This window comes from Oncorhynchus mykiss, chromosome 23 (genome assembly GCF_013265735.2).
Source record: "Oncorhynchus mykiss isolate Arlee chromosome 23, USDA_OmykA_1.1, whole genome shotgun sequence".
In the NCBI taxonomy this organism is placed as follows: domain Eukaryota; kingdom Metazoa; phylum Chordata; class Actinopteri; order Salmoniformes; family Salmonidae; genus Oncorhynchus; species Oncorhynchus mykiss.
The window spans coordinates 16,533,806-16,554,123 of NC_048587.1; the positions used below are offsets into that span (position 1 = coordinate 16,533,806).

Genomic DNA, 20,318 nt, shown 5'->3' on the forward strand with positions numbered 1-20,318 from the left:
TAATCCTAAGGATGGATTGTCTCATCATGATAGAGGGAAAGTTTGAAGAGGTTGTATGGAGTTGGGGGGGGGGGGTTGTTAGAAGTTAGTAGGGATGTACTTGTTTATTAATCTTAGTAGTACAGAATTAGGCAAACTATGATTGATCGCACACTCCAGCACAATAGGTGGCAGAACGCACATTAATGGTTTGTTTGTGGCCTGCCATTATACCATAGAAGAAGAGGAAGAACGCACAGCCCACTGACACACTGGAGGCAATTACGAACGCACCCATAACAAATTACATATCGAGGTTCTATATGTAATTTAGAGGTTCTATATGTAATTTGTTATGGGTGCGTTCGTAATTGCCTCCAGTGTGTCAGAGTGGGCTGTGTGTCTTTTGTAAATTCAGAACGTTTTGCTCTCAGAGCATTCAGCTCTGGCTGAAGAGTAGGGTTGATCCGAGCGTTCTGATCTCACAAAAGCAGTCAAGCTAGCTAACTGGCTAAAGTTGGCCAGCTTTCTAGCTACTCCCAGACACAAATGAGAGAACCTCACTATGGCCATTGTACTTGTTATCTACAGCGTTAGTGGCTTTAACTGTGCTGCTGGCAACAACATAATTACTTGTTTAGCCTGCGTTTACTGACACCTGTCAGATTCAGCGGGTTTTGGCGCGTTCGTAAATTCATCGGTTATTCTGCGATCTCGCACACTCAGACGAGAGTGCTCTGAAATCGGAGTAGATAGCCATAGTGAATTTTCGAACGCACCCTCTAATCAGGCACAATTGAGCCAGCCAACCTGTATAGTCATTTCGGGGTCCTTCTTCCGAGTGACTAACGAGGAGAAGTCCGTGATTCGACCTTTTTCGTGTGTTATTTTTTGTTTAGTTAGCCAAGTAAAATGTACTACAAGTTAAATGCAGTTACACAAAGACTTATCCAATCGGCACCGAGTGCTTACAACCCTCAGGTGAGAACTGAAAGCATGTCTAACAGGCAGCCAAAGATGTAGAAGTGCAGGAGTGACCGTCACGTTGTTGACCACCTGACTTTAGCATGTTAGCCAATTTCCACGGTTTCAATTTGGCAACGCAAACCCACGTAGCTATGTATGGATTTACACAACATGGCAACAACAAACAATTATATTGTTTTATAACAATTAACTGGGTAGCTTGTTGTGGTTGGTTAAGGCGACTCGACTGATAAAGATAACTAACTAGGCTCTTTGCTAACACAGCTTTATCTAGCAAGCTGTTGCGGTTAACGTTAACACTGTAACGTTAGTTTACTAGCAGCGTTTTTGTTGCAGAGACGATTATCAGCGGTCGATGAACTACTCAACATAACTATAGTCTATAAAGTTAACGTTAGCCCCACCCACACGTCCTGATACATGTTGACGTTTATCAGTCAGTGGGTTTACGTTCACTTAATAACGTTATACACAAGCTTGGCATTGGAATAAAGTACTTCAGTAATAAATACTTTAAAAGTACCAAAGTCGTTTTGGGGGGTATCTGTACTTTACTATTATTTTTTGACAACTTTTAATTTTTCTTCATTACGTTGCTAAAGAAAATGATGTACTTTTTACTACACATTATCCCAGACACCTAAAGTACTAGTTACATTTTGAATGCTTAGCAGGGACAGGAACATGGTCTAATTCACACACTTATCAAGAGGGCATCCCTGGTCATCCCTACTGCCTCTGATCTGGCTTACTCACTAAACACATGTTTAGTTTGTAAATTATCTCTTGAGTTGTAGCTTGCCCCTGGCTATCGTAAATTAAAAATGAGAAAATGTGTCCATCTGCTTTGCTTTAATTTAATGAATTTAATTATTTATACTTTTACTATTGATACTTACGTACATTGTAGAATTTACAGTTATGTTTTATACTTAAGTAAATTTAAATCCAAATACTTGTAGACTTTTACTCAAGTAGTATTTTACTGGGTGAATTTCATTTTACTGGGGTCATTTTCTATTAAGGTATCTTTACTTTTACTCAAGTATGACAAACTTCTTCCACCACTGCAACTGGGTTTTGTGGACTATGTCTGAGTAACTATTGTTTGAATGCATATTACATGGTGTGATAGTAGCTATATTGTCTACGTGTTTTTGGATGTTTGGGTCATGTGGTATTCAATCTAAAGTTGTGTTGCCTCTCCAGGGATTGAGGATAACAGTGCCCACGGAGGCTCCCCCAATGATCTTTGCCACACCCACCAAATATGTGTCAGAGGCAGGGAACATGGTGGAGTACCTGGGACACAACAAAGTCCCTGACCTACAGAAACTCTTCCAGGTACAGACAAACTTCTCTAACCTTTGTTTGACCTAGACCCTGTTTTATATATTATCGGCTTCCTAGGGTCATTGGGGTTTTAATTAAAAATTGTTAAACTTATGTGGCAGTTTTCCCTACTTGACCTTGGTTTGTTTGGTTCGAAGATACAACGACAATACACTCCTGTGGTAATTTACTTTGTTAACCATGAAATCTCACTGCCAAAATGTACTTGCACTGATAAAGTTAAAATCCTACTGCTAGAAAGTTATACACTCCTTCTCTGTCCCTGCAGAGAAGTTGTGAGCAGTGATAAAAAAGTTTGGACTTAAATAAACAATGACATGTCTCAGGATTTCGAGTTGGGAATTCCTTTCAAATATCTCATTCTCTTTGTACTGTCTACATTGCAGAAGTCTGATGGTATCCCGGTGCACCTGAAGGGAGGCCTGATGGACAAGATGCTGTACAGGACTACCATGGCCCTGACCATCGGTGGGACCCTCTACTGCCTGATGGCTCTCTACATCGCTGCCCAGCCTCGGAAGTGATCAGCTTCCTCCTCTTCAAGGGTCCAGCAGGATTTTATATGATTCAGATTAGGAGCAATAATGTGGATAATGATTATGCTCACTGTCGGTCAAGGAAAGAGATTGCTTTACCCCTCAAAAGTATATATTACCCCTCCATGTCTTATTTATTGCCTAGTTTCATGTTAGGGTTCCCTTCTGCAAGATTTCATCAGACACAAATAATCTCTCATTTTTAAAATGGAGGAGAAATCTAGTATTCAACTACTGCTGGCCCATCTTACTGTGTATGTGTGCTTGTGCAAGTTGTACATGTGTATCTCTACTGACATTTCTGTACGTGTCCTATACAACCAGTACCATTTCAGTGGTTCAATAACTACAACTGCTGATCAACAATCTAAAAATAACATCAGTCTGACCATGTTTTCTGTCAGCACACATGTATGTGTTTGGAAAGGATTTGGGGGTCTCATCATGTATGAATTTAGGTTCTCTTTTGTTTGGATGAGAGTGGACAGGGCTAGCACCTTTCAAAGCTAAAAAATTAGGTGGTACTTCAGGTTGTGTGATCATTAGTGTGTCTGTAATATACTCTGAACACCCCCCCCCCCCCCCCCCCCCCCAAGTCCCTATGTTGTGGTACAGAGGTTATGAGTTGTCATTTCGGCCCTGTCCTAACTGACAATGTTCTGTAAAAAGAGAGTGCATGCATAGTGGATTGCAAAGAGTATCTGACAAGTCATCATTTTGTCTTGGGGATAATAAAGAACATTTTGTTTGTAAAACATGATTTAAAAAAATATGTATTTAGTTTTTTTTATCTGATAACTCAATGAAGGGCTATCTAAATATTCTAGGAATAGCTGACCTTGAAATGGGATATTCCTCATAGCAGGATCTATGACTTTGAATGCTACTTGGACATCCTTGTTCAACTGGTAATTTATTTACCATGTCATAGATTTCTATTCTCCAAGTCACTTCAGCCCAATTAGAAATGTATATGTGAGTCTTTTTATACTCAAAATGTAATATTTTACAAGACCTTGACTAATGGGCGGTATCAAGGTAGAGCAGAGATCTTCTTGATCGATCTTTGCTTTATTCTTGATTTTTACAATCGGTACAATAGCCAGCTAGACCTTTCCATCATACTCTTCTATATCTATGTCGAAGACATTCAGTCATTAAGTGGGAATTGACACGAGTATGCATATGAGGTTTTATGTAATGTTAATTGTTGACATATACAGCCACCTGGCTCACAGAAAATGATGGCAAAATGTTATCTAGCCACTTAATTCAGCTAGGATATTATAGTTTGTGTTCATTGAAAAGAAGGCTTTGGGTGGAAAATCTATTAGAATTATGTCTCTGTAGGTAATAAAGGACTAGAACTGACATGAGCAGTCAAAACTGATGTCTGAAATAGGCTGTTACCATTTTAGGAGTAGCTATGTTCCTCATAAACTGGATGGTTTGAGCCCTGAATGCTGATTGGGCGTGACATACCACTGGTATGACAAAAAACGTATTTTTACTGCTCTAATTATGTTGGTAAGCAGTTTATAATAGCAATAAGGCACTTCGGGATTTGTGCTATGTGGCCAATATACCACGGCTAAGGGCTGTGCCCAGTCACTCCCTGATGCGTTGTGCATAAGAACAGCCCTCAGCCCGTGTTATATTGGCCAGTTACCACACCCCTTTGTGCGTTATTGCTTAATTATACAACCAATCATAATCAATCTGATCTCTTCAGTCACCGAAAGCATCAACACACACAGACAAGCTTTCTCTATATTGTGTCATCCAGCACATTGGAGTTTGACTATTAAAATCAGAACTACCATTTTGACGTGCATAAAAAGCCATAGCTACATGTGCTTACACTGTAAACTCTAGAACAGTTAAGTGTGTGAAATAGTGTTTTGCTCTGTCTCTCCAAGACAGCCATTTCTCACCCCAACTCTCAGTAACACACCAGTGACAGAGTGAACACAGACATTTTTACCTGTATTGGTGGGGGACATGGATGCATATGAATTTCTCTGGATGGGGAATGGAAAGGTACCCCTTATCAGAGGGTTTTATAGAAGCCTGCTGGGTAATCTTAACAACAATCCGTTCTGATTGTCCAACCTGTCTGGCTGTTTATCTCAGCAATAGAGAGGTACTATGGAGAGAGAACAGTGGAAGGAAGGCCCCTGTGGAAGACAAAGTGCTAGGTTACACGCTTTGTAAGCTCCATCCACCGCAAACAACAGCCATATTCCTATAATTTATGCCTGAGCACTATTTATCAGTGTGCACATCTTATCTTATCGACCCATAAATTACATGTAATTTCATATTGATAAATGCTTATTAGTTGTAATCATTTATACGCAGACATACAACAGATGCTACATGTACACACTCACATACACCGTTATGTTTGTGGTTCACATGGCAACAGTTAGCCAGCAGCATACCACCCTGCATCCCACTGCTGGCTTGCTTCTGAAGCTAAGCAGGGTTGGTCCCTCGATGGGAGACCAGGTGGTGTTGGATGGCCAGTAGGAGGCTCCCAGTAGGAGGTATCCTCTGGTCTAAAATACACTGCTCCAAAAAAATAAAGGGAACACTAAAATAACACATCCTAGATCTGAATGAATGAAATATTCTTATTAAATACTTTTTTCTTTACATAGTTGAATGTGCTGACAACAAAATCACACACAAATTATCAATGGAAATCAAATTTATCAACCCATGGAGGTCTGGATTTGGAGTCACACTCAAAATTAAAGTGGAAAACCACACTACAGGCTGATCCAACTTTGATGTAATGTCCTTAAAACAATTCAAAATGAGGCTCAGTAGTGTGTGTGGCCTCCACGTGCCTGTATGACCGGATAGTCTCCTGAGGGATCTCCTCCCAGACCTGGACTAAAGTATCTGACAACTCCTGGACAGTCTGTGGTGCAATGTGGCGTTGCTGGATGGAGCGAGACATGATGTCCCAGATGTGCTCAATTGGATTCAGGTCTGGGGAACGGGCGGGCCAGTCCATAGCATCAATGCCTTCCTCTTGCAGGAACTGCTGACACACTCCAGCCACATGAGGTCTAGCATTGTCTTGCATTAGGAGGACCCAGGGCCAACCGCACCAGCATATGGTCTCACAAGGGGTCTGAGGATCTCATCTCGGTACCTAATGGCAGTCAGGCTACCTTTGGCGAGCACATGGAGGGCTGTGCGGCCCCCCAAATAAATGCCACCCCACACCATGACTGACCCACCGTCAAACCGGTCATGCTGGAGGATGTTGCAGGCAGCAGAACGTTCTCCACGGCGTCTCCAGACTCTGTCACGTCTGTCACGTGCTCAGTGTGAACCTGCTTTCATCTGTGAAGAGCACAGGGCGCCAGTGGCGAATTTGCCAATCTTGGTGTTCTCTGGCAAATGCCAAACGTCCTGCACGGTGTTGGACTGTAAGCACAACCCCCACCTGTGGACGTCGGGCCCTCATACCAACCTCATGGAGTCTGTTTCTGACCGTTTGAGCAGACACATGCACATTTGTGGCCTGCTGGAGGTCATTTTGCAAGGGCTCTGGCAGTGCTCCTCCTTGCACAAAGGCTGAGTCCTGCTGCTGGGTTGTCCTGCTGCTGGGTTGTTGCCCTCCTATGGCCTCCTCCACGTCTCCTGATGTACTGGCCTGTCTCCTGGTAGCGCCTCCATGCTCTGGACACTACGCTGACAGACACAGCAAACCTTCTTGCCACAGCTCGCATTGATGTTCCATCCTGGATGAGCTGCACTACCTGAGCCACTTGTGTGTGTTGTAGACTCCGTCTCATGCTACCACTAGAGTGAAAGCACCGCCAGCATTCAAAAGTGACCAAAACATCAGTCAGGAAGCATAGGAACTGAGAAGTGGTCTGTGGTCCCCACCTGCAGAACCACTCCTTTATTGGGGGTGTCTTGCTAATTGCCTATAATTTCCACCTGTTGTCTATACCATTTGCATAACAGCATGTGAAATGTATTGTCAATTAGTGTTGCTTCCTAAGTGAACAGTTTGATTTCACAGAAGTGTGATTGACTTGGAGTTACATTGTGTTGTTTAAGTGTTCCCTTTATTTTTTTGAGCATTGTATATCCCAGGGCAGTTTTTGGGGACATTGCCCTGTTTAGGGTGCTGTCTTTTGGATGGGACGTTAAATGGGTGTCCTGACTTTGTGGTCACTAAAGATCCCATGGTACTTATTGTAAGAGTAGGGGTGTTAACCCTGGTGTCCTGGCTAAATTCCCAATCTGGCCCTCATATCCTCATTGTCACCTTATCTTCCCCAGTTTACAATTGGCTCATTCCTCTCCCCTGTAACTATTCCCCAGGTTGTTGCTGTAAATGAAAATGTGTTCTCAGTCAATTTACCTGGCAAAATAAGGGTAAAATACAATCCTAGAAGTGTTAATTCACACCTTGAGATAGAAAAATGTATTTTCTCTTTCCTTGTCATTGGAAAATAATTCCACTGCTCTGATAAACACAATGTAGGAGAGAAGGAAAGGCCTAGCTATCTGTTTCCTTATATCTCCTTTCTGTGAAATATATATATTTTTGTGCCTGTAACCACTTGCGACTGGTGACAACAAACTTACTGGGGAAACACTGGTTTAATCAATATTGTTTCCTCTTCATTTCAGTAAAACTATGTTGAACCAAAGCGGGAGTATACATTGAATTGACGCCTGTGTCTTGTGGGAAGTATACAATTTGTTATTTCATAAGAATGGTGTTTTGCTAGTTTATTCATCAGAGAGCGAACAAAGCATAAGAGTGTCTTCAGGACTGACCAAATTGGTAGGGCTGGATGCCAATCTAAAAATAAAGGTGATAAGTTATCAACTGAACTTTATTACAGACAAATGGCCACTCAAACGAAAAATGTCTTGTCTGAGTTTGTGTTACATCCTTCTACAGTACAAACTACTGTCTGAAGCGATCAAGTGGTCAAAATGATCCATGGGCAGATGAGAGGCACTTCACAGATCTCCCACTCCTAAGAGGTGTGGGGAGAGGAACACAGTGTACTTAACAGTTACAGTGAGTTACCATGGTTGACCAGGAGAGCACACAACAAAGACCCAACAGGCTTCGATAACACCTGTTTGAATACTACACTGCGCTTCATTTCAACCAATAAAGGACAATAAGTCCGGACGACCATCCTGTCGCAGCAACTGGAAAGTCAACTGTGTGAACCTCCCAGAGGACAGGTTTATCGATGCAAATTGCGAAATCATTCTGGCTCTTCACCAAGCCGAATCACTCTACACACAGCTGCTGAGTGTGAGTTGATGACGTCGATAGGAGAGGGGTAGTTATATCACAGGGACATGATAGATCAGTGACCGATTATATACAGGTCAATGCAGCTGGAGCAGGAGAGAGAGGGGGGTCGGCACGCCTTTTGACACCTTTGACCTTTTCGCTGTCAGGAACTCATGTAAGAGAATCAGCAGACGGTGGTTTTCAAAGAGGTGACGTCTAAGGACTTGTTCCTAAAGGCTGTGTGTGTCTCTGTCTTTTGTTTCGGCGGGAGTACAAGGTGTCTGTGTGGTGGAGTCAGGAGGGGATGATGTGTGGAAGACCTAATGAGCAGCATTGACATTTCCTGACCTCATTAATTCTGCATCTGAGTTGATTTAGAGACAGACAGTGGATGTGGCAGAGAAGAGGAGGGAGTAGCAAGTCACATCAGGGGTTGATGAATAGAAAAGACCAACCGATCCTGAGGGATAGACTGGGAAGGTCGTAAGAGCGGTTAAGAACAGTAAGCAGGAAGAGTTAGCACGCTTGTGTGTTATTTATGTAAAATCGGAAAGTGTTATTCATTTTGTTATTAACCCATCCACCACCACCCTTCTTCAGAGGACAAATGTCTTCTTTTTTTTACAGCTTTTCTGCTGGATGTACAAGGCAAGTCAGTTAAGGCCAATTGTGCACCGCCCTAGGGGACTCCCAATCACAGCCAAATGTTATACAACCTGGATTTGAACCAAGGACTGTAGTGGCACCTCTTGCACTGAGAATCAGTGCCTTAGATCATTGCGCCACTCGGGAGCGCATAAATATATGTAAAGCAGTCACAAAACAATAATGCATTACCAAACATAAAATATAAAATCCCACCCCTCCACCACTCTCAGCCCATCCCACCTATCACCATAGACCATATGTTTTTCAGTTGTGCTGTGATGTTTTACATACATTTTGAACCGTTCTAATCATGTAGTATCCACAGATTGTGAGCTAAAGATGAAAACTTTCCTCTGAGTATTATTCTATTATTTATTGACCGACTATGGCTTTCCAAATCGCCCAACACTGCTATTTGTAAAGTTCATTTTAAGTGAATGTTGTGATTTTTTAACCATTCCTGAATCTGTGACCAGAAACAAGCTACATACGGGCAATGCCAGAATAAATTATCTAGTGATTCTGCCTCTTCGCAGCAACATCTGCAGAGCTGAGATTGTTGTATGCCCCATTTCAATAGCATTCTGTTGGTGGCAAGAATTGTATATAATAATTTAAATTGGAAAAACTCCAAGTGTTAAATCAAGTGTTGTTTTTTTGTATCAGTTAATATACCATGTGCCATGGAATCGGTATATTGAACATCTCTTCCCATTTATTTTGCAACCTGCATGGAGCAGCTGTCAACATGTTTTTACTCAAAAACTGGTATATTTGTCTACGTGAGAAATATCTTTCAGCCAATTTGTATCTTTAATATTTGACAGGCAAACAAATTCCCTTTTCCTCCATTTTTGTGGTAATGGTGCAATCAGTTGATTTTAAGTTTGGATTGAGCAGACAATCCCGCATATTCTCGATAGCTGCAGATGTAACATAACTCCTCTGTTTCTATTCATAATATCATTAATAAATATAAACATTTTAAACATTTTTTTCCATAATGAATGCATTTTTATTAATAACCATAATATTTGTTGTAATATTTGTTCCATCTTTTCTGGAGGATAAAACTAAAATTGCACCCAGCTTTGTATGGCTTGTTTAAGAAAGGGCGATACTTTAAACAAAATGTAATTTTAATTAGTTGGAAATGAGAATTTGTAATCTGTATAAAGGCAAAAAGGCAATTTTTTAACAAAGGATGAGCCTTTCATAATAATCTACAGGAGAAACATTTTGGGTTTAAGTATAATTTATGAGTGAAGCTTTTAGTTAGAGGTTTAAAACTTTAATCATTTTAGCCCCCAAACTCATTTTCATTATATAAATAGGCCCGCTTAATTTTGTCTGGCTTAGCGTTCCAAATACATATATATTTTTTCTCAAATGATTAAAAAAATGAGTTGTCTGAGTTGTCAGTGCCATTAGTAAATAAGTAAACTGTGATAGGACCAAAGAGTTAATGTGATTTAATGTGATTTACCTCTCCATGGTTGCAGAATATTATATATTTTTGCAAACTTTCTATTGAAATTGATTGTGGTAAGTTAATTTATATTTTTTGAGATGTGAATACCAAGTACAGTGCCTCAATCATGAAGTGGAACGACATTTATTGGATATTTCAAACTTTTTTAACAAATCAAAAACTGAAAAATTGGGCGTGCAAAATTATTCAGCCCCTTTACTTTCAGTGCAGCAAACTCTCTCCAGAAGTTCAGTGAGGATCTCTGAATGATCCAATGTTGACCTAAATGACTAATGATGATAAATACAATCCACCTGTGTGTAATCAAGTCTCCGTATAAATGCACCTGCACTGTGATAGTCTCAGAGGTCCGTTAAAAGCGCATAGAGCATCATGAAGAACAAGGAACACACCAGGCAGGTCCGAGATACTGTTGTGAAGAAGTTTAAAGCCGGATTTGGATACAAAAATATTTCCCAAGCTTTAAACATCCCAAGGAGCACTGTGCAAGCGATAATATTGAAATGGAAGGAGTATCAGACCACTGCAAATCTACCAAGACCTGGCCGTCCCTCTAAACTTTCAGCTCATACAAGGAGAAGACTGATCAGAGATGCAGCCAAGAGGCCCATGATCACTCTGGATGAACTGCAGAGATCTACAGCTGAGGTGGGAGACTCTGCCCATAGGACAACAATCAGTCGTATATTGCACAAATCTGGCCTTTATGGAAGAGTGGCAAGAAGAAAGCCATTTCTTAAAGATATCCATAAAAAGTGTCGTTTAAAGTTTGCCACAAGCCACCTGGGAGACACACCAAACATGTGGAAGATGGTGCTCTGGTCAGATGAAACCAAAATTGAACTTTTTGGCAACAATGCAAAACGTTATGTTTGGCGTAAAAGCAACACAGCTGAACACACCATCCCCACTGTCAAACATGGTGGTGGCAGCATCATGGTTTGGGCCTGCTTTTCTTCAGCAGGGACAAGGAAGATGGTTAAAATTGATGGGAAGATGGATGGAGCCAAATACAGGACCATTCTGGAAGAAAACCTGATGGAGTCTGCAAAAGACCTGAGACTGGGACAGAGATTTGTCTTCCAACAAGACAATGATCCAAAACATAAAGCAAAATCTACAATGGAATGGTTCAAAAATAAACATATCCAGGTGTTAGAATGGCCAAGTCAAAGTCCAGACCTGAATCCAATCGAGAATCTGTGGAAAGAACTGAAAACTGCTGTTCACAAATGCTCTCCATCCAACCTCACTGAGCTCGAGCTGTTTTGCAAGGAGGAATGGGAAAAAATTTCAGTCTCTCGATGTGCAAAACTGATAGAGACATACCCCAAGCGACTTACAGCTGTAATCGCAGCAAAAGGTGGCGCTACAAAGTATTAACTTAAGGGGGCTGAATAATTTTGCATGCCCAATTTTTCAGTTTTTGATTTGTTAAAAAAGTTTGAAATATCCAATAAATGTCGTTCCACTTCATGATTGTGTCCCACTTGTTGTTGATTCTTCACAAAAAAATACAGTTTTATATCTTTATGTTTGAAGCCTGAAATGTGGCAAAAGGTCGCAAAGTTCAAGGGGGCCGAATACTTTCGCAAGGCACTGTATATTATCTCCAATATATTGTCCATGTAAAACACCTGTACGATCAGTATGAACAATATCTGTTAAAACCTTTTAATTTCTATGTGCTATGCATTTCGCCAGGATATTCACATCACAACGTTGAACTGTAAGAGGCATCCAGTTTTTTAAATGGACTGGATCTTTATACTTACAACCTGGATCCTGTTTTAGTAGTAATGAAATCAGACCTTCTTGTTGAGTACCTGAAAGTCTACCATTTTGTAAGAGTAATTAAAACATGCTAATAACAGATCCTATCTATTTCTCTGATTTGATCCGGCCATACATACAGTTGAAGTCGAAAGTTTACATACACCTACAAATACATTTAAACTCAGTTTTTCCACAAATCCTGACATTTAGTCATTGTAAACATTCCCTGTCTTAGGTCAGTTAGGATCACCACTTTATTTTAAGAATGTGAAATGTCAGAATAACAGCAGAGAGAATGATTTATTTCAGCTTTTATTTCTTTCATCACATTCCCAGTGGGTCAAAAGATTACATACTCTCAATTAGAATTTGGTAGCATTGCCTTTAAATTGTTTAACTTGGGTCAAGTGTGTCGTGTAGCCTTCCACAAGCTTCCCACAAAGAATGTTGGCCCATTCGTCCTGACAGAGCTGGTGTAACTGAGTCAACTTTGTTGGGGCCCTTGCTTGCACACAATTTCAGTTCTGCCACAAATCTTCTATGGGATTGAGGCCAGGGCTTTGTGATGGCCACTCCAGTACCTTGACTTTGTTGTCCTTCTGGCATTTTGCCACAACTCTGGAAGTATTCTTGGGGTCAATGTCCATTTAAAAGACCTGTCTTGAGATGTTGCTTCAATATATCCCAATATTTTTCCTCCCTCATGATGCCATCTATTCTGTGAAGTGCACCAGTCCTCCTGCAGTACCCCCACAACATAATGCTGCCACCCCGGTGCTTTATGGTTGGGATGGTGTTCTTCGGCTTGCAAGCATCCCCCTTTTTCCTCCAAACATAACAATTGTCATTATGGCCAAACAGTTCTATTTTTGTTTCATCAGACCAGAGGACATTTCTCCAAAAAGTATGATCTTTGTCCCCATGTGAAGTTGCAAACCGTAGTCTGTCTTTTTTATGGCAGTTTTGGAGCAGTGGATTCTTCCTTACTGAGCGGCCTTTCAGGTTATGTCGATATAGGACTCTTTTTACTGTGGATACAGATACTTTGTACCGGTTTCCTTCAGCATCTTTAACAAGGTCCTTTGCTGTGGTTCTGGGATTGATTTACACTTTTCGCACCAAAGTCTCCTTCCTGAGCGGTATGACGGCTGCGTGGTACTTGCATACTGTTGCTTGTACAGATGAACGTGGTACCTTCGGGCATTTGAAAATTGCTCCCATTGATGAACCAGACTTGTGGAGGTCTACAATTTCTTTCCTGATGTCTTGGCTGATTTCTTTTGATTTTCCCATGATGTCAAGCAAAGAGGCACTGAGTTTGAAAGTAGGCCTTGAAATATATCCACAGGTACACCTACAATTGACTCAAATTATGTCAATTAGCCTATCAGAAGCTTCTAAAGCCATTACAGCATTTTCTGGAATTTTCCAAGCTGTTTAAAGGCTCAGTCAGCTTAGTGTATGTAAACTTCTGACCCACTGGAATTGTGATACAGTGAATTATAGGTGAAATAATCTGCCTGTAAACAATTGTTGGAAAAATTACTTGTGTCATGCAGAAAGTAGATGTCCTAACTGACTTGCCAAAACTATAGTTTGTTAACAAGACATTTGTGGAGTGGTTGAAAAACAAGTTTTAATGACTCCAACCTAAGTGTATGTAAACTTGACTTCAACTGTACCTAGATGTATGCTACGGTCACAGACGCAGGCCACCTTATTGCCCCTAGAATTTCTAAGCAGACAGCTGGAGGCAGGGCTTTCTCCTATAGAGCTCCATTTTTATGGAAGGATCTGCCTATCCATGTGAGAGACGCAGACTCTGTCTCAATTTTTAAGTCTTTACTGAAGACTCATCTCTTCAGTAGATCCTATGATTGAGTGTAGTCTGGCCCAGGGGAGCAAAGGTGAACGCAAGGCACTGGAGTGACGAACTGCCCTTGCTGTCTCTGCCTGGTTGGCTCTCCTCTCTCCACTGGGATTCTCTGCCTCTGACCCTATTACGGGGGCTCAGTCACTGGCTTACTAGGGCTCTTCCATGCCGTCCATAGGAGGGGTGCGTCACTTGAGTGGGTTGAGTCACATACATGATCTTCCTGTCCAGTTTGGCACCCCCTCAGGCTCGTGCTGTGGAGGATGTCTTTGTGGGCTATACTCAGCCTTGTCTCAGGGCAGTAAGTTGGTGGCCTGTTGATATCCCTCTAGTGGTGTGGGGGCTGTGCTTTGGCAAAGTTGGTGGGGTTATATCCTGCCTGGTTGGCTGTTTTCGACTCTCTCTCTCTACCGCACCCGCTGTCTCGACCTCTGAATGCAGGGGTATGAAAAGCCAACTGACATTTACTCCTGAGGTACTGACCTGTTGCACCCTCTACAACCACTGTGATAATTATTTGACCCTGCTGGTCATCTATGAACGTTTGAACATCTGGAAGAACAATCTGGCCTTAAATGGCCATATACTCTTACACGGAACCCAAACCGGCTGCGCGCGCGTGCTATCGTGCGCTATCGTGCGCTATCGTGCATAAATGTATTTTGTCCCCCTACACCAAATGCAATCACGACACGCAGGTTAAAATATTTTTAAAAAACCTCTAAACCAATTACATTATTTTGGGGACAGGTCGAAAAGCATTAAACATGTATGGCAATTTAGCTAGTTAGCTTGCACTTACTAGCTAATTTGTCCTATTTAGCTAGCTTGCTGTTGCTAGCTAATTTGTCCTGGGATATAAACATTGAGTTGTTATTTTACCTGAAATGCACAAGGTCCTCTAAAACGGCTAACCAAATCATTTCTAGTCACCTCTCCTCCTTCCAGGCTTTTTCATTTTTTAACTTATATGGGGATTGGCATCTACACTTTCATAGTGTTACCATGACAACCAGCAAAACATTTTGTCTTTCAATCACCCACGTGGGTATAACCAATGAGAAGATGGCACTTGGGTACCTGCTTCTATAAACCAATGAGGAGATGGGAGAGGCAGGACTTGCAGCGCGATCTGCGTCAGAAATAGAAAGGAGTTCTATTTCAGCCCTTGGCAACGCAGATGCTCGTTGGCGCAGGCGAGCAGTGTGGGTGCAATAATTGAATAACATGGATTTCTACATTTATTTTGTGACGCTCGCACACGCGACGTGTCCGGTCTGGTCAGCATGTTATAATCTCCACCTGGCACAGCCAGAAGAGGATTGGCCACCATTCAGGGCCTTGTTCCTCTCTAGGCTTCTTCCTAGGTTCCTGCCTTTCTAGGGAGTCTTTCATAGCCACCATGCTTCTACATCTGCATTGCTTGTTGTTTAGGGTTTTAGGAGGGGTTTCTGTATAGCACTTTGTGACCTCTGCTGATGTAAAAAGTTCTTCATAAATAAATTTCATTGATCTTTGAGTACATCAAAAAAGGTCTGATATACCTCTACTGGTATTGAATGGTATTGAATTGATTCAGAGCCCCCCCCCCCCCCCCCCCACACACACACACGCACACACAAACCAAACCTAAACACCCTCACTCACACACATTCTGAGTGGTCTGAGTGATGCTGTGAACAGGAGGTGATGATGGTAACGTTACTGGTGACTGTCGCTGAGAATCCTTGGACACTGGCAGCAGCATTTCTGTGGTTGTCTTAGAGGTCTTTTCGGGCCCCGAAATTGAGGTCTGAACCAAATAGGATCCGTGAAATCCCCATCAGACACCGACAGAACGGGTAATAAATCTATCAATTTGGATCCGAACAAATCGGATCGAAATTGGGTCGGGTCTGTATTGGACCCAAATCAATCAGAAATATAAAAAATGCAACTTTATTGATGTGCAAGCCAGTAGAAATGTTTTGACTTGTCTGGCAGGCAGGGAACGTTAACGTTTGACATGCATTTCTGTTGTTGGCCTATCTATGCTGAACAAAAAATATAATTGCATCATGCAACAATTTCAACGATTTTGCTGAGTTACAGTTCATATAATGAAATCAGTCAATTGAAATAAATGTATTAGGCCCTAATCTATGGATTTCAAATGACTGGGCAGGGGTGCAGCCAAGGCTGGGCCTGGGAAGGCATAGGCCCACCCACTTGGGAGCCAGGCCCATCCACTGGGGAGCTAGGCCCATCCACTGGGGAGCCAGGCCCAGCCAGTTTTTCCCCACAAAAGGGCTTTATTACAGACCAAAATACTCTTCAGTTTCATCAGCTGTCCGACGATCCCACAGGTGAAGAAGCCGGATGTGGATGTCCTGGGCTGGTGCGGTTACACGTGGTCTATGGTTATGAGGCCGGTTGGACGTACTGCCAAATCCTCTCATTCGATGTTAGAGGCAGTTTATGGTAGAGAAGATGAACATTAAATTCTCTGGGAACAGCTCTGGTGGACATTCCTGAGGTCAGCATACCAAATGCACGCTCCCTCAAAACTTGAGGCATCTTTGGCATTGTGTTGTGCACATTTTAAAGTGGCCTTTTTATTGTCCCCAGCTCAAGGTGTACCTGTGTAATGATCATGCTGTTTAATCAGCTTATTGATATACCACACCTGTCAGGTGGGTGGATTATCTTGGCAATGAGAAATGCTCACTAACAGGGATGTAAGGTAGCAGGTAGCCTAGTGCTTAGAGCGTTGGGCCAGTAACCGAAAGGTTGCTGGATTGACAAGGTAAAAAAAAAAATTGGTGGTTCTGCCCCTGAACAAGGCAGGTAACCCACTGTTCCCCGGTAGGCCGTTATTGTAAATAAGAATTTGTTCTTAACTGACTTGCCTAATTAAATAATGGAACATTTCAGTGATCTTCAATTTCAACTCATGAAACATGGGACAAAGACTTAACATGTTGTGTTCATATAACTTAGTTAAGATCTACACTACTGCTTATTATTTTCATCCCTATTTAAAATGTCAACACAAGAAGGAAGGACTGTTGGGCGACAAAGCCCTTCTCTCTCTAGAATGCACTCTCTGTCTCCCGCTAATTCATGTGCATTCATTGTGTGAATGTTTGCCCTTTGTTTGTTAATGTTTTTTTTGAACATATATTTTGCTTGAGCGCGCATAAAATTACCAGGACTGATGTGTGCAAATGTAGGGTTATTAAAGTTCCCATTTGGGGATGTCTGATAGTAGCCTAGACAATTTCTGATTGTCCTTACAAAGTTTTTCTTTTGTCATCTCACACAGAAAAATTGTGTTTTACATCCGTTGTGAATGACAGTAATTCCTCACTGTAGGCCTTTTTGAAAAATCTGTCCAACACTCCTTTTCAATAGGCCTAAGTATCCACCACGCCTCGGTGTGAAATAGTGTCAGGGTTTTCCTGTGGTGAAGTAGAGGCAGACCAAAACGCAGTGTGGTTATATTGATTCATGTTTAATAGAAAAAACGATAAACACGAACACTACAAAACAATAAACGTGGAAAACCAAAAACAGCCCTATCTGGTGCAAAACACAGAGACAGGAACAATCACCCACAAACACACAGTGAAACCCAGGCTACCTAAGTATGATTCTCAATCAGAGACAACTAATGACACCTGCCTCTGATTGAGAACCATACTAGGCCGAAACATAGAAATCCCAAATCATAGAAAATCAAACATAGACTGCCCACCCAACTCACGCCCTGACCATACTAAATAAATACAAAACCAAGGAAATAAAAGGTCAGAACGTGACAAATAGCAACATTGCTGATCCCATATCTCTTGTGGAAACCTCATAAAATAGGTTAAACTCTTAGAAGAAAAGGTTCCTTGTAGAACCAAAAAGGGTTCTATCGCTTGCTTCATAAATGGAACCCCTAAAAGTTATATATAGAACCCTAGAGGTTCTTCTTCACTGAACCAAAATGCTTGCATATAGAACCCTGCACAATGCTATTTATGAATTAATGCTACTATTAATTAAGTATTCATATTTTGAGCAAAGAATATAATTGAATATATAATTAAATAATGGACAAAAAAATACCAGCATCATTTTTAGAATTTAATGTCATTATATGCAAACATACTGTAGTTAGAAAATATGCTCTTGTGGCCAGGGAGACATCTCTGTTTGAAACCAACTGCCATGCGTATCAAATGTGATTTATAGAGGATATATTTATAGAGGATATTTATTTCCATCAGGATGTTTTCATCTTCAAATATGATTTCGGATCTGGTCGGTATTTCACAGGGATCTCTCTCTCTCTCTCTCTCTATCTATCTATCTATACATGTGTGGAAATCACCAGAACTCACTCCAGGCATAAGTGAACTGCAGAAAAAAACTTTCTTTAAAACTGCAACATTTTATCTACACCCCATGGTAAAATGTGTAGAATTGCAGGAAATGTACTTTAGAACCTACATGTTTCTCACCTCCATCAAGAGGGGGACCACCAGCAAATGTTGCCTGCTTAGCAAACTAAATCTCGCTTAGGGTACCCAAAAGGCTAGAGCCGGCTCTGCACATCACATCACTCAGAGCTCTTGATCTGACACACAGCAGCTGCCTGGTCTGAATGTCAAATCATGGCTACTATCATGGTTTGTCCATTGGGCCACCAACCTCAGTTCCTCCAAAATTCTCAAAAATTCTCAAAACTAAAATATTAGCAATAATTAGATATATTTATTGAAGTTTCTCAAAAGTTTCTCAAAATTCTCAAAACAAAACATTAGCAATAATTAGATAAATCTATTGAAGTTCTCTTCTCTGTAATTCCGTTTATAGCTCAGACAACATCTGTTTTAAGCTTATCAGCCCTGTGTTCAGCAGCAAAACTCTCTCTGTGTTACAGCCTTATTTTAAAATGGATTAAATAAAAACAATTCTCATTAATTCTCATTAATCTATACACACTATCCCAAAGCGACCATTCTACCATTTTCAAAATAAAAAAAAATGAAATACCTTATTTGCACAAGCATTAAGATCCTTTGCTATGAGACTTGAAATTGAACTCAGGTGCATCTTGTTTCCATTGATCTACCTTGAGATGTTTTTACAACTTGATTGGAGTCCACCTGCGACAAATTAAATTGATTGGACATGATTTGGAAAGGCATACCTGTCAATATAAGGTCCCACGGTTGACAGTGCATGTCAGAACAAGAACCAAGCCATGAAGTTGAAGGGATTGTCCAGAGAGCACAGAGACATCATTGTGTCGAGGCACAGATCTGGAGAAGGGTACCAAAAGATTCTTAACTGGAGGAAGTTTGGAACCACAAAGACTCTTCCTAGAGCTGCCCGCCCGGCCAAACTGAGCAATCGGAGGAAAAGGGCCTTGGTCAGAGAGGTGACCAAGAACCCGATGGTCACTCTGACAGAGCTCCAGAGTTCCTCTGTGGAAATGGGAAAACCTTCCAGAAGGACAACCATCTCTGCAGCACTCCACCGATCAGGCCTTTATGGTAGAGTGGCCAGACAGAAGCCCCTCCTCAGTAAAAGGCAAATGACAGTCTGCATGAAGTTTGCCAAAAGGAACCTAAAGACTCAGACCATGAGAAACAAGATTCTCTGGTCTGATGAAACGAAGATTGAACTCTTTTGCATGGAATCCAAGTGTCACGTCTGGTGGAAACCTGACACCATCCTTATGGTGAAGCATGGTGGTGGCAGCATCATGCTGTTGGGATGTTTTTCAGCGGCAGGGACTGGGAGACTAGTCAGGATCGAGGGAAAGATGAACAGAGCAAAGTACAGAGATCCTTGATGAAAACTTATTCAAGAGCTCTCAGGACCTCAGACTGGGGTGATGGTTCACCAATGCAAGAGTGGCTTCGGGACAATTCTCTGAATGTCCTTGAGTAGCTCCGCCAGAGCCGGACATGAACCCGATCGAACATCTCTGGAGAGACCTGAAAATAGCTTTGAAGTGATGCTCCCTATCGAACCTGAAGAGGATCTGAAGAGAAGAATGGGAGAAACTACCCAAGAAGACTCTAGGCTGTAATCGCTACAAAAGGTGCATCAAAAAAGTACTGAGTAAAGGGTCTGAATAAATTTGCAAACATTTCTAAAAACCTGTTTTTGCTTTGTCATTATTGGGTATTGTGTGTAGGCTGATGTGGAGAAAGTCAAGGGGCCTGAATACTTTCCGAATGGACTGTAAATGTACAGTGCCTTGCGAAAGTATTTGGCCCCCTTGAACTCTGCGACCTTTTGCCACATTTCAGGCTTCAAACATAAAGATATAAAACTGTATTTTTTTGTGAAGAATCAACAACAAGTGGGACACAATCGTGAAGTGGAATGACATTTATT

At 41.5% G+C, this 20,318-nt stretch overlaps 1 protein-coding gene across 1 annotated transcript; it reads left to right on the top strand.

Annotated features, from left to right (window-relative positions):
* Positions 1 to 747: 747 nt before the first annotated feature.
* Positions 748 to 3,625, top strand: LOC110502341 (cytochrome c oxidase subunit 7A-related protein, mitochondrial). Its single transcript, XM_021580287.2, has 3 exons — positions 748 to 960; positions 2,176 to 2,310; positions 2,706 to 3,625. The coding sequence occupies exons 1-3, from the start codon at positions 892 to 894 to the stop codon at positions 2,841 to 2,843; spliced, it is 342 nt and encodes a 113-aa protein (XP_021435962.2). The 5' UTR covers positions 748 to 891; the 3' UTR covers positions 2,844 to 3,625.
* Positions 3,626 to 20,318: the final 16,693 nt, after the last annotated feature.

What these genes read in the sequence shown, in the direction of transcription:
- LOC110502341 (XM_021580287.2), top strand. Translation starts at nt 892, where the DNA reads ATGTACTACAAGTTAAATGCAGTTACACAAAGACTTATCCAATCGGCA. An exon ending in CGAGTGCTTACAACCCTCAG is followed by an intron (nt 961 to 2,175) that starts GTGAGAACTGAA and finishes TTGCCTCTCCAG; the next exon opens with GGATTGAGGATAACAGTGCC. An exon ending in ACCTACAGAAACTCTTCCAG is followed by an intron (nt 2,311 to 2,705) that starts GTACAGACAAAC and finishes TCTACATTGCAG; the next exon opens with AAGTCTGATGGTATCCCGGT.